Source organism: Onthophagus taurus, chromosome 1, assembly GCF_036711975.1.
Source record: "Onthophagus taurus isolate NC chromosome 1, IU_Otau_3.0, whole genome shotgun sequence".
Classification (NCBI taxonomy): Eukaryota; Metazoa; Arthropoda; class Insecta; order Coleoptera; family Scarabaeidae; genus Onthophagus; species Onthophagus taurus.
In genome coordinates, this window is record NC_091966.1 from 391,792 (window position 1) to 404,110 (window position 12,319).

Below are 12,319 nucleotides of genomic sequence, written 5' to 3' on the forward strand. Positions count from 1 at the left end.
AGATAACAGTAACAAATTTATTGATATTATTTATTCATCAAAGTCGTGATACGTTCGAAAACAATAAACTTTTTCAATTGTACGTACACAAAAACAAAACTTTTTTGTTCCAAGTTGCAAGTGGTCTGCTAACTTTATTTGCATACTAACGTTTCTGGTTGCCTAACAACTGATATACATATATCAGTTAGATCGTGTTCTCAAAATTTACATTTTTATTGCAACAAAAGTTGCAAAACAAGTATAGCAAGTAATCAGTTATAACAAGTAATATAGGCCTGTTTGATGATAAATAAGTAACTTTTACTCAAAAAAACTGATATAAACATAATATGATGTAAACCAAAATATTTTTTATGTTAAAGTAAATTTTTTACAAAGCAATCTCCCCTCAATTTCATCTTTACGTATTCCATCTAACGATTTCTTAATCTCCATAAAAACATTATAATCTTCAAGGACAGCATCAACCTTCTCAACTAATTCCACAACATTATCTAAATCCTTTTCTAAAATATCTAAAAGTTCTTCATTAGCGTTAATTTTTTCATTAACCTGTTTCGTCTCTTCTTTTAAACATTCGATGTTCTCATTAATTACAGTGGCAAATTTTATGGCTTCCTCATCCAGCATCCTATCAAATTCTTGATACTCTCCACGTTTCTTTTTGTACTCAGCCGTCAGGTTAACCAAGTTTTCTTTCATTTTTTCTATCATGTTTAGATGCCCGTTTACGACATCGGATTCTGGAACAATCAAAGCTAGATCAGATTCTAATTTATTCATTCGTTCTTTGAATTTTTTTAGTTCATCATCTTTTTCTTTTATATTCAATAAAATTTTTTCCATTTCTTCTTCGATTGTGGTTTTGTTTGTGTTGAGTTCGTTGATTAATGCGGTTGAATTTTGAATTGTTGCTGTTATGTCATCGATTATATCTTGAATTTCTGAATGTGGGGCTAAAAAGAAAAATTAAATATTCGTTTAATATTGGAGGAAGGAATCAAATATCCTCTTGTTGATTGTGGTTGTGCACCAAATCTTAAAGAAAAGTAAAGAGAGTGCACTAAACCTAAAACTCGGACACTGGAGAATGAAAGAAGCACGCCTCCAAAGTCTTGTGTATGCCGATGACATAGAATTACTGGTTACGACACAGTCACAAAGCTCACAAAGTCACAAGCCGCAGTCAACAAGTGGAATATCAATGTGTAAAGAGCAGGAATTGAAATAAACGCAAAGAAAAGTAAAACAATAAAGGTATAACAATCGGCGACAAGGAAGAAGACATAAAAAATAGAATGTACAAAGCAGCAAAAGTATATTACCAGATTAACACAACATTGAGAAATAAATAAAGCTGAGTAAATGAACAAAGATGTTTGGGGCGGAAACCCAAGCACAAAAGCAAGGTAATAGCTGCAGAAACAAGGGCGAAACACTTAGGCAAACAATAGGCAGAACCAAAAGGGATAAAATCAAAAATACAATCACAAAAACTATTCAGAACGGACAGTTGCACTGGTACGGGCACGTGATCCATATGGATGGTAAGAGGCTCTCACAGAGGATGATGATGGCAAGAAGAGAAAGGAAGAGGGGAAGGGGGAGACAGCATCAAGGGCGCGATTTAGCAGTGAAGACCCAAAAATGGACCCAGAACCCGACGTCGTAAGGTATAAGGGAAAAGGCATAGAAGAAGATGATGTTGAAATATAGAAAATTAAAATAGATTGTTTTACCCATCAAAATAGTATTGAAAGCCCTTGCTTTTTCTATATTAGATTCATATTTTTTCTTTTTCACATCACCCAGTACGTCAGCGGCGCTTTTAATTACATTTTCTGTGTGGTTTATTCGATCGTTGATGTCTTCTAATTTCTTATGATTATCTTTTAAAGTTTTTTCATCAAATTTGGGGATACTTGGAATTTCAAATTCGTCCAAGTCTTTCTGGTTCATTTCATTAATTTTAGTTGTGGCCTTCACATCTTCTATTATTTTATTTGCACTCTTAAAATATTCATTAACGTCAACATTCTGCGCTTCTTGTATTACATCTTTTAAATTTTGACTTGTATTTTTTCCATTACAAAATTGGTCTACTACATCTAAACATTCTTCATGTTGATCTAAGACATTTTCAACATTTTTAGCTATATCATTAGCTTCTTTAACCAATTTATCGATTAATTTGTAATCATCTAAATGTTCCAGTGCTTTTTCAAGATCATCGATAACACCTAAGGTATCATTTAATTTCTTTAAATCATCTTTTAATAAATCTTCGTTTTTATATTTATTTAAAATATCTTGAATTTTTTTAATTACATCATCAGCATCATTCATTAAATTTTTTAAAGGCATCAAATCCAATTTTGGAACATCTTTTAAATCATTATATAACTGATCAATTTTCTTTTTTAAATCTACAAATTTTGCATCACTTATTTCTGGGTGGAGTTCGGTAGAAATTATATCTTTTAATATTTGAAATTTTTTAAGAAAGTCGTTAAATTTAGTTTGATCCAAACATTTATTATTTCGATCTGGGCAATCGCATGTTTTACACGTACTTCTTGAAGGTATTGAATCAATACAAGTACCGCAATCTTTTCTAAAAAAAATAACGAATAAGAACGAATGTTATAAATAATTTAAAAATTTTGTTTACCCACTAAATCCAGGTTTACAATCACATTTTCCTGTTATTTGATCGCAGATTGGAAATCCAATATCTTGTTTTGTGCCTTCACATGAACACTCGCAAAAACCATCTTAAAACAAACAAATAAATACATGAGAAATGGTTCGATTTGAACTTAATTTTTTTAATTAAGATTATGTACCATCTCCGTGGACGATTTTTATTAATAAAACGATTAGTGTTATTTTAAGCATCTTAGTAGTAACTGAATCATTATTTGGTGTATTTATTATCTAATCTAATCTAATAAGATATTTTAAACTAGGTCAATATTTAAATTTACTTTCATTTAATTCTTTCCATCAATACAAAAAAATTCAAAATCTAGATCAAGTCAATACAAGCATTCAATGTGCATTCAATTTTATCTTTGTCATCTCGGGATAACTAAATGACACTACTATTACATATATTATACCTAGAAAAAGTTGCCAAACAGCCTTCCAGGTCATAAACCTATCAAAAATAGGGTAAGAATTCTTCTTGGTACCAATTCCTCAGAAGATATGGAATTAAAACCTATACTTGTATATCACTCAGCCAACCTTAGAGTAAAAGTCAATAAAAGCTTGGGAGTTTACTGGGAATTTAATAAGAAAACTTGAGTCACCCATTAACCTTTTAGCCACTACTTTAGGCACTTAAAGCTCTATTGGTAATAATGCTTTCGTCGTATAGGTCGTATAAGTTAGTTTTTTTAGAAATGTCAATCAACCTGGAAAAAAATCTTGGGTAAGGTTACTTTGTTTACAAATGTCAATCATCCCGTGATTTTGATGTAGTGTGTTTAGCAATCGAATACTGTAAAAAAATTATTCTAAAATGATATTAAATTCTTTATTAAAAACATAAAATAAGTAGCAAACAATTATATGGCAGTGTTCTTAACGTTACTGATTTCTTTCTGTGTTTTATTAGGTTGATGAAAACCAATAGGCATTCCAGCATAAATTTCACCATTAAATCTATTCCACGTTTTTAGTTCTTCAAAAAGTGTCCTTCCAGGACTTTCAGTTGTAGTACATTGACAATGACCAACCAACGAATACTCTTTGTCTATATATCCAAGTCGCACACCATAATCAATTAATCGCTTTGCTTTTTTCATTGCCACCGCTGATGGTAATTTCATGGTAAAACATCCAATAAAACAAATTCCTACTGATACTTTATTATAAACGTACGTATGTGCCCCAATTATATTCCAACCGCGACCTTCGTAAGCATTTCCATCGGCTCCTATTAAAAAATTGTAACCGATATCGCCAAAGCATCTACTTTCGATATGAAATTGTTGAATAAGTCGGACCATAAGAATGTTTCCTGGTTGGGTAAAACTTTCTTCTGTTGCCGAATGACCTAAAAAATTAATTAATTAAAAAGAAATGATTACAAAAGGAAATTAAAAAAATTATAATTACAGATTACTACATATTTTGCTGGAGATTCTAAGTAAGTATGAGGTTCTGATGGTGGTTGTGCCAACCAATATATCCTATTTATTACATAAGGCGGTTTAGAATCATCTTCATCTTAAAAAAAAATTATTTTTTATAAAGTACCTAGTGTCCCAAATTCGTTATAGCATAGGTTATCTCCGAAACTAAAAGAGATAGACAAAAAGTAGCTTACATGTTACGATCTTGTTTTTTGAAAAACTGCTAATGCCGCGCACATTGAACAGCTATCGTCTTTTGTTTTCGCCATATCGGCGGAAACTGAAACAATTGCGATATAATTAATAAGTACTCTAAATTGCTTTATTTTCCATATTTTACCAGTAACTTTATCTTTTTATATACAAACCATAGTTGGCTGTGGCCTAAAATAATTTGTTTTTTTTAGCCACACTATGGGTACTACTTTCAAAATATTTGGCAGTAATATGTTTTAGGACACTCTCTACACGATGGTGATATCATATTTTCAATTGGACGAATTATTTCAAAATGGCGACTGTCAACTTTTTTTTTTAATGAAATGCTAAAATTTTTTTTTTATTATTGAGATCTTAAAAGCATTCTTTTTACGACAGTATTTTGTTTTTCTTCTAAATTCATTTCTTTCCCCATCCAAAAGGAACCTAATATTTTAATCTATACTCTGTTTTTAAACCAGGAGGAGTATTTTAAATTTGTCACCAGATTGACCTTGCACGTGAATGGTTGAATGCGACGAAGGTTCACACACAGGCAATTTTGAATTTTGATTTTGAATTTGAAGGTTAGGTAATTGATAATTCGACAGTTTCGTGTCATTATTGTATATTTTGTGTTCTTAAACCTTTTTTTATTATATTTTGAAATAAATATACTCATAACTTCAATGTTAATTTGTATGTATAGTGTTGACGATAACAAACGAAAATAAATACAATAATAAGTAAATAAATAAATAATAATTATTAATTTAAATTTACCGCCAAAATATCTAGTGATATTTTCTGGTAATTTTTTCCAGTGTAAATCTGACTTTCGCGTTTACTCCTCCTGGTTTAAAAACAGAGTATAGTTCTAGTGCAAGTGTTAGTTCTAGTTTTAATTGTTATTCAGCGCTAAGTTGTATATTTTTAAGTTTCGGGTTTAGCCCTGTGTCTTCAGACGCTGAATGTTAGGTAAGGTTAGTTTTGTTTACAAACATTAATTATACCATGAAGTATTCTTTGGCAATTTGTAATGGCAATTATAGCGTGAAGTTTTCTTTTGTAATGTCAATTATAGCATAAAGGAATGTTAGGTAAGGTTAGTTTTGTTTACAAACATTAATTATACCATGAAGTATTCTTTGGCAATTAGTAATGGCAATTATAGCGTGAAGTTTTCTTTTGTAATGTCAATTATAGCGTGAAGGAATGTTCGGTAAGGTTAGTTTTGTGTACAAACATTAATTATACCATGAAGTTTTCTTTGGCAATTAGTAATGGCAATTATAGCGTGAAGTGTTCTTTTGTAATGTCAATTATAGCGTGAAGGAATGTTCGGTAAGGTTAGTTTTGTTTACAAACATTAATTATACCATGAAGTTTTCTTTGGCAATTAGTAATGGCAATTATAGCGTGAAGTGTTCTTTTGTAATGTCAATTATAGCGTGAAGGAATGTGAGGTAAGGTTAGTTTTGTTTACAAACATTAATTATACCATGAAGTTTTCTTTGGCAATTAGTAATGGCAATTATAGCGTGAAGTGTTCTTTTGTAATGTCAATTATAGCGTGAAGGAATGTGAGGTAAGGTTAGTTTTGTTTACAAACATTAATTATACCATGAAGTATTCTTTGGCAATTAGTAATGGCAATTATAGCGTGAAGTTTTCTTTTGTAATGTCAATTATAGCGTGAAGGAATGTGAGGTAAAGTTAGTTTTGTTTACAAACATTAATTATACCATGAAGTTTTCTTTGGCAATTAGTAATGGCAATTATAGCGTGAAGTTTTCTTTTGTAATGTCAATTATAGCGTGAAGGAATGTGAGGTAAGGTTAGTTTTGTTTACAAACATTAATTATACCATGAAGTTTTCTTTGGCAATTAGTAATGGCAATTATAGCGTGAAGTTTTCTTTTGTAATGTCAATTATAGCGTGAAGGAATGTGAGGTAAGGTTAGTTTTGTTTACAAACATTAATTATACCATGAAGTTTTCTTTGGCAATTAGTAATGGCAATTATAGCGTGAACCTACACGTGATTGGTTGAATGCGAGGAAGGTTCACACACAGGCAATTTTGAATTTGAAGGTTAGGTTATTGACAATTCGACAGTTTCGTGTCATTATTGTAAATTTTGTAAACCCTTCTTTATTATATTTTGAAATAAATACACTCATAACTTCAATGTTAATTTGTATGTTTAGTGTTGACGATAACAAACGAAAATAAATACAATAATAAGTAAATAAATAAATAATAACAATTATTAATTTAAATTTACCGGTAAAATATCTAGTGATATTTTCTGGTGATTTTTCCTAGTGTAAATCTGACTTTCGCGTTTACTCCTCCTGGTTTAAAAACAGAGTATAGTAGCGCATGAATGTTTTACACTCGATGTTATTTTTGTCAAAATAAATAAATAAGTAGATGTTTACTACAAAATAAAGTTTAAATGTTTCTTTTGTGTCTAGCGCTACTTGATATTTGGACAAAAATAACATCGAGTGTTAAACATTCATGCGCTACTAGATTAAAATGTGTGCTTTTTGATGGGGAAAGAAATGAATTTTTAATTAAAACAAAATACTATCGTATAAAGAATGTTTTTAGGGACTCAATAATAAAAAAAAAATTTGACAGTCGCCATTTTGAAATAATTCTTCCAATTGAAAATGTGGCATCACTATCGTATAGAGAATAACCCAAAACATATTACTGCCAAATATTTTGAAAGTAGTACCCATAGTGTGGCTAAAAAAAAATAAGGCGCTTACTCTGAATCAGGCTGTATATGTGGTTTGATGGGTATATTTCTTAAAATTATTGAATATTTAAAATAATGAATATAAAAGTGACCTACCCTGACATACCTTCACGCTATAATTGAAGTTTCTTCACGGTATAATTGAGATTTCAAAAGAAAACTGACCTATCCTAAGATTCTTTCACGAGTTAATTAGGGTTTCGTGACGCTATAATTGGGGTAGAAAAACTGGATAATACCACATCGCTTTTGTTTTGCGATATTTCTCATATCTATCGCAATAAGGGAGGGGGCGTTTTCAAATGTTTACATTTTAATATCTCCTGGTCCCTTCAACCGATTTGAACATTTCTGGTCTTGTTTGAAAGATGAAACATTAGCAGTTTCTCGAAAAACGATATCATGACATGTCAGCTACTTTTTTTATATCTCTTTTAGTTTCGGAGATAGCCAGTAATAACAAATTAATTATTGTTAATTACCATCTTGAACATTAACAATTTGATTTATAGTGGTGTGTTGATTAACCACCGTTGAAGTTTGATTAATATAAACGGGTCCATTAATGTAGGTAACATTCCCAAGATGAACATTTTTTGATTTCTTAATATTAACGTTGGTGTAAACGTTTTGTGATTGAGTGATGACGGTTTCTAATTGAGAATGTGAAATCTTAAACAAAACAGTTTTCAAACAACTTTTGTTATTTTTATAAAGAATTATCTTTAAATTACCTCATCGTTTAAAAATATCTCGCGATTTCCGCTGTAACATTCTAAAATTCCATTTGTATCGTCTACTTCGCTTGAAATTTTCGAAAAATTTGACGATTCGGTTGTCTCGGAGCAAATACTTTCTTCGTCGTCGCTTATTAAGGTTTTTTGTAACCATTCGGTGCATTTTATTATGGCTCTATCGTCCCGATCGAGATTACTCAATTTTTCTTTTATTCCAACATTCATTGTCGTATTAATTTTCTTTATTATTCGAAAAACACTTTTATAGAATCATTTACTGAGATGAATTAATAGTATTATTTGTTACTTCGGGTTACTTCTGTAAGAATCACCAAACATAACAACTAAACGATAACTCGAGTTTAATAAAATAATCTTATTGTTAGTCATATGATTTTACAATGAACTTACATTAGTTTTATGCAACTTTATTTACAAATCAGAAGAAATGGTTCAAGAAAACAAAAAAATTTTAATGAAGATCATTTATTTATCAGAAAAATACTGACACTAATATTGTATTATCACTATCATTCTCTATTAAAATAAGATTTCTAAATAATTGTATTTTGTTGTAATTCAATAAACTTAAATGGTTAATGGGAAGGGAAAGGATAAATATAATATTATTTTTCTAGCAATGCGAACTGTACACAAATCTGTCTACGCGTTTGTTAAACGACAGAAATACTTTTTTTTATAAATAAACACTTAACTTAAATAATTTATTACATAATTCATAACAATGAACTATTTTTCCATCTGTTTTTCAAGTGGCGATAAATTTCTTTAAAAAAAAGTAATTTTGTCAGTTGAAACAGTTTATTATATAGAACACTGCATGAATACTGCTTTTATATCGACAGCAAGAATTAATTCAAGTTTGGAAATAGAACTTACAAACTTGAACGATTCTTGTACGCTACAGTTAAAAAAATCACAGACACTACCCAATGATTTTGGCAAGTCTACTAAAGAAAACGCGAAAAGAATAATAAGGTTCGCGTTACTATGACATACAGGGCGTTCGATAAAATATAATAAGTATAATTGTGCGATACTCTAAATAGTGTTCATTAAAAACTAAAAACTATGTACAGATTTGTTCAACAATTAAAAATTATCCTATACAACACAAATCACTAACTCGATATCCCAATTTTCATCCAACTTTTTTTCAGGGTTTGTTTATTAATATTATTATTTATTGCTGATCGCTGGTTCTTTTTAGTATAATAGATAATCTGAAACAAATAAAAACATTTATTAATGAACAATGAAAAGATGAGTTAACAAATTCTTAGTAACTCTAAGGTGTGGTTAACAATAGAAACTAACATTTACAGTCATCACCTGCCAATTACGGCCTGTAATTTCAGTTTAATTGCATTCAACAATGTTTCCAATTCAACAAAAAAACGGTTATGTAACAACCCCGTAACCATTAATTAAATCCAATCTCATTCACGCTCTTTTTCGTCGTAACTACATTCACAAGTTTAATTGGCAAACATTCAAAAATCCGAGACTACCGGTTCCACACTCAATGAGATGACCGTGAAAATACAATGACCAGTATTTCTACCTGTCATAATCGACAATATTTGTTTTTCATTTTACCGCATCGAATAACAGAAGTGATGTGATCATATAAAAACTACCCAAAGTGTTTATATTAATTTTTATTATCTTAGCTTTTCGTAAAAATGATGAGATCATTCGTAGTTAAAGATGCGAAAAACACATTATACGGATTTAAATAAGATTTTTAACCTTCGTTTATCTCTTGTGTTTGACCGATTATTGCCATCATGCCTTATTTTAGAACTAATAGATGTTTTTAATTTGTGGACAACTTACTCTTTTCAACTCATCGTACTCTTCGCAAGAGACCTTCATAAACGCTTAATACGGACATATACTTGTGGGGGTACATATAAACAATACAACAGAATTGTTGGAGTAGTCATTTCGTTTTCCAAAAGACACATCTCCACAGGCCCACGCAAGATAAGATTACAGAGCATATCCCAATCAAACAGACAGGATTCAAGTGGGCCGCAGCTGAGTGGATCAGGTTCTTAGCCTAACAATTTATATCGATATTGGCTTTCAGAACCGACAGAAGACATCTGCCGTCTTTGTGAATCTAATAGCGGATTATGATTAGAGCGAGAAAGGGAGATTCTTTAAGTTCCTAAATCGAATTTCATATAAGATACTGAGGTTGCTGCTGAATAAAATCCTCAGTGACAGGTCCTTCCAGGTCATTTCAGGATAAACGCAGAGCCACTACACCAATTTTACACTAGTAGTAACTAGGGTAAAATTCAGATAAGCAGAAATTCTGACCAGCGATCTGGTTGTGATGGAGGAGTATTATAGAAATTGGAGATTGACGCCTAATCCGAACAAAACCCTCACAGTACAGGGTGTCCCAATTTCGATGTCCGCATAGGCTATCTCCGAAACTAACAGAGATAGAAAAAAAGTAGCTTACATGTCATGATCTCGTTTTTCGAGAAAATGCTAATGCCGAAAACTCCGAACAGTTATCGTCTTTTGTTTTCGCCCTATCGGCAAAAACTGAAAATTTTGCAAAAACGACAATCGCGACTATCTCACCTATTATCATAGATGGAGTATTATAAATAAAACATTATATGGGCAACTTTTTACGAAGAGTGGCGTATTCAGTGGCGTAGGTAGAATTTTTTTCCCATCATTTATTTTCGAGATTTTAGACGTAACTTTATTTTTTTAAATGGAAACCATAGTTGGCTATGACTTAAAATAATTTGTTATTTTCTTCTGATAACAAATATATATAGTTTGTGGGGTATATTTCTTATGGTTATTGAATAATTAACAAAAATTCATTTTGTTCTGTCTAAAACTAATGTATGTATTTAAAAGTTAATGTTGCTATGGTGATAACCATACATACTATGATGGAACATAATGTATCAAATAATTGCCAAAGTTTGTATTTAAAAATTCGATAACAACTCTGGCATTATGTGCTGGTACGATGCACCAGCATGTTAAGTGTCAAAGTATAACAAAACTGAATAAAACTTTACAATGAATTTCGAAAATTATGAAAAATGTAACATGATGGAATGCTATATGTTATCAGATAAGAATGCGACGTTAGCCGCGGAATTTTATTTCACAAAATATCCAGAAAGAAGACAACCGCACGTAAGAACCTTCAGCCGGTTAGCAGAAAATTTAATGGATATTTGGTCCTTCCCCAAACCACATAAAAAAACATACCAAAATGACCTGCAAGAGAAATTGCAACAAGACGTCTCACCCAAAAGCCGCTGTTCCCGAATATGAAAGAAAAATAAGTATAAACCATACAAAGCGGGGCTAACTCATTATTTACGTGCCGGAGATGTCAATCTAAGATTAAAATTTTGTAGATGATATTTAGAAAAATTAAATAATCTGCTGTTTGTTCAAAATGTCATCTGGACCGATGAAGTCTCTGAGTGTTCAAAGAAGATTGAGGTTCAATGTATGGTGTGCCCTTTTAGATAATAGAGTTTTGGCATATAGTATCTACCATAAAAACTTAAACTCAGGGAAATACCTCAATATATTAAGGCAGCACATTGAGCCTTTGGTCGACAATTTGCCACTAAATATGTCTCAAATGATATATTTTCAATATAACGGAGCACCAGCACATAATGCCAGAGTTGTTAGTGAATTTTTAAATACTACTACAAACTCAAGGACAATAAAATCTAACAGGACTGCTACATCCATTGTTGTGACAGCCTACCCGCAAACTACGTCACACCATTTTCCACACCCAGCTGTTGTTATGGTCTATGCGTTTGCTGTGTGTTTTTAGAGATTATATCCTAGACGTATTCATATTAGTCTTGAAGTTTTATGTTTTTAGACGTATTAATGTCTATCATATAACCTCTAAAAACATAGACAGTTATCTACCAGGCGTGGCAAATAGTGTGACGTAGAGTGCGGCCAACCAACCCGTAGTCGACTACAAAAATACAATGGATGTAGCAGTCCTGTTAGATTCTACTGTCCTTGCTACAAACTTTGCCAATAATTGGAAACAATGCCCTCATGGTATGGTTATCACCATAACAACATTAAGTTTTAAAAACATACAATAGTTTTAGAAAGAACAAAAAAAATTGATACATTATATTCCATCATAGTATGTATGGTTATCACCATAGCAACGTTAACTTTTAAATACATACATTAGATTTAGATGGAACAAAATGAATTTTTGTTAATTATTCAATAACTATAAGAAATATACCCCACAAACTATATATATTTGTTATCAGAAGAAAATAACAAATTATTTTAAGTCATAGCCAACTATGGTTTCCATTTAAAAAAATTAAGTTACGTCTAAAATCTCGAAAATAAAAGATGGAAAAAAAATTCTACCTACGCCACTGAATTCTTCTTAA

At 31.0% G+C, this 12,319-nt stretch overlaps 3 protein-coding genes across 5 annotated transcripts in view; all 3 read right to left on the reverse strand.

The window, feature by feature from the left end:
* Positions 1 to 14: 14 nt before the first annotated feature.
* Positions 15 to 3,408, reverse strand: LOC111425244 (uncharacterized protein MCAP_0864-like). 2 transcript variants are annotated; one of them, XM_071201499.1, is made up of 4 exons: positions 3,126 to 3,408; positions 2,675 to 2,777; positions 1,743 to 2,617; positions 15 to 959 (listed from the first exon to the last, which is right to left on the reverse strand). In XM_071201499.1, the coding sequence occupies exons 1-4, from the start codon at positions 3,157 to 3,159 to the stop codon at positions 355 to 357; spliced, it is 1,617 nt and encodes a 538-aa protein (XP_071057600.1). In that variant the 5' UTR covers positions 3,160 to 3,408; the 3' UTR covers positions 15 to 354. The 2 variants fall into 2 exon arrangements, with proteins under 2 accessions (XP_071057600.1, XP_022914933.2); XM_023059165.2 differs by lacking the exon at positions 3,126 to 3,408 and adding an exon at positions 2,850 to 2,952.
* Positions 3,409 to 3,530: 122 nt separating this feature from the next.
* On the reverse strand, positions 3,531 to 8,256 carry LOC111425131 (peptidoglycan-recognition protein LE-like). Its single transcript, XM_023058914.2, has 4 exons — positions 7,851 to 8,256; positions 7,599 to 7,788; positions 4,129 to 4,239; positions 3,531 to 4,066 (listed from the first exon to the last, which is right to left on the reverse strand). The coding sequence occupies exons 1-4, from the start codon at positions 8,076 to 8,078 to the stop codon at positions 3,576 to 3,578; spliced, it is 1,020 nt and encodes a 339-aa protein (XP_022914682.1). The 5' UTR covers positions 8,079 to 8,256; the 3' UTR covers positions 3,531 to 3,575.
* Positions 8,257 to 8,323: 67 nt separating this feature from the next.
* LOC111424869 (UNC93-like protein) overlaps positions 8,324 to 12,319 on the reverse strand; it is a 31,024-nt gene continuing 27,028 nt past the window's right edge. For both annotated transcript variants that reach the window (XM_023058579.2, XM_071201508.1), the window contains exon 6: positions 8,324 to 9,097. The gene's annotated coding sequence lies outside the window, so the exon portion shown is untranslated. The remainder of the gene's footprint in view (positions 9,098 to 12,319) is intronic.

Excerpts from the sequence above, each read along its gene's own strand:
- LOC111425244 (XM_023059165.2), bottom strand. The coding sequence starts at position 2,901 with ATGCTTAAAATAACACTAATCGTTTTATTAATAAAAATCGTCCACGGA. Across the intron at positions 2,778-2,849 it reads AAAAATCGTCCACGGAGATG|ATGGTTTTTGCGAGTGTTCA; the intron begins GTACATAATCTT and ends GTTTGTTTTAAG. Across the intron at positions 960-1,742 it reads TTTCAATACTATTTTGATGG|CCCCACATTCAGAAATTCAA; the intron begins GTAAAACAATCT and ends TTTTCTTTTTAG.
- LOC111425131 (XM_023058914.2), bottom strand. The coding sequence starts at position 8,078 with ATGAATGTTGGAATAAAAGAAAAATTGAGTAATCTCGATCGGGACGAT. Across the intron at positions 7,789-7,850 it reads AGATATTTTTAAACGATGAG|ATTTCACATTCTCAATTAGA; the intron begins GTAATTTAAAGA and ends GTTTTGTTTAAG. Across the intron at positions 4,067-4,128 it reads AGCAAAATATGTAGTAATCT|GTCATTCGGCAACAGAAGAA; the intron begins GTAATTATAATT and ends TTAATTTTTTAG.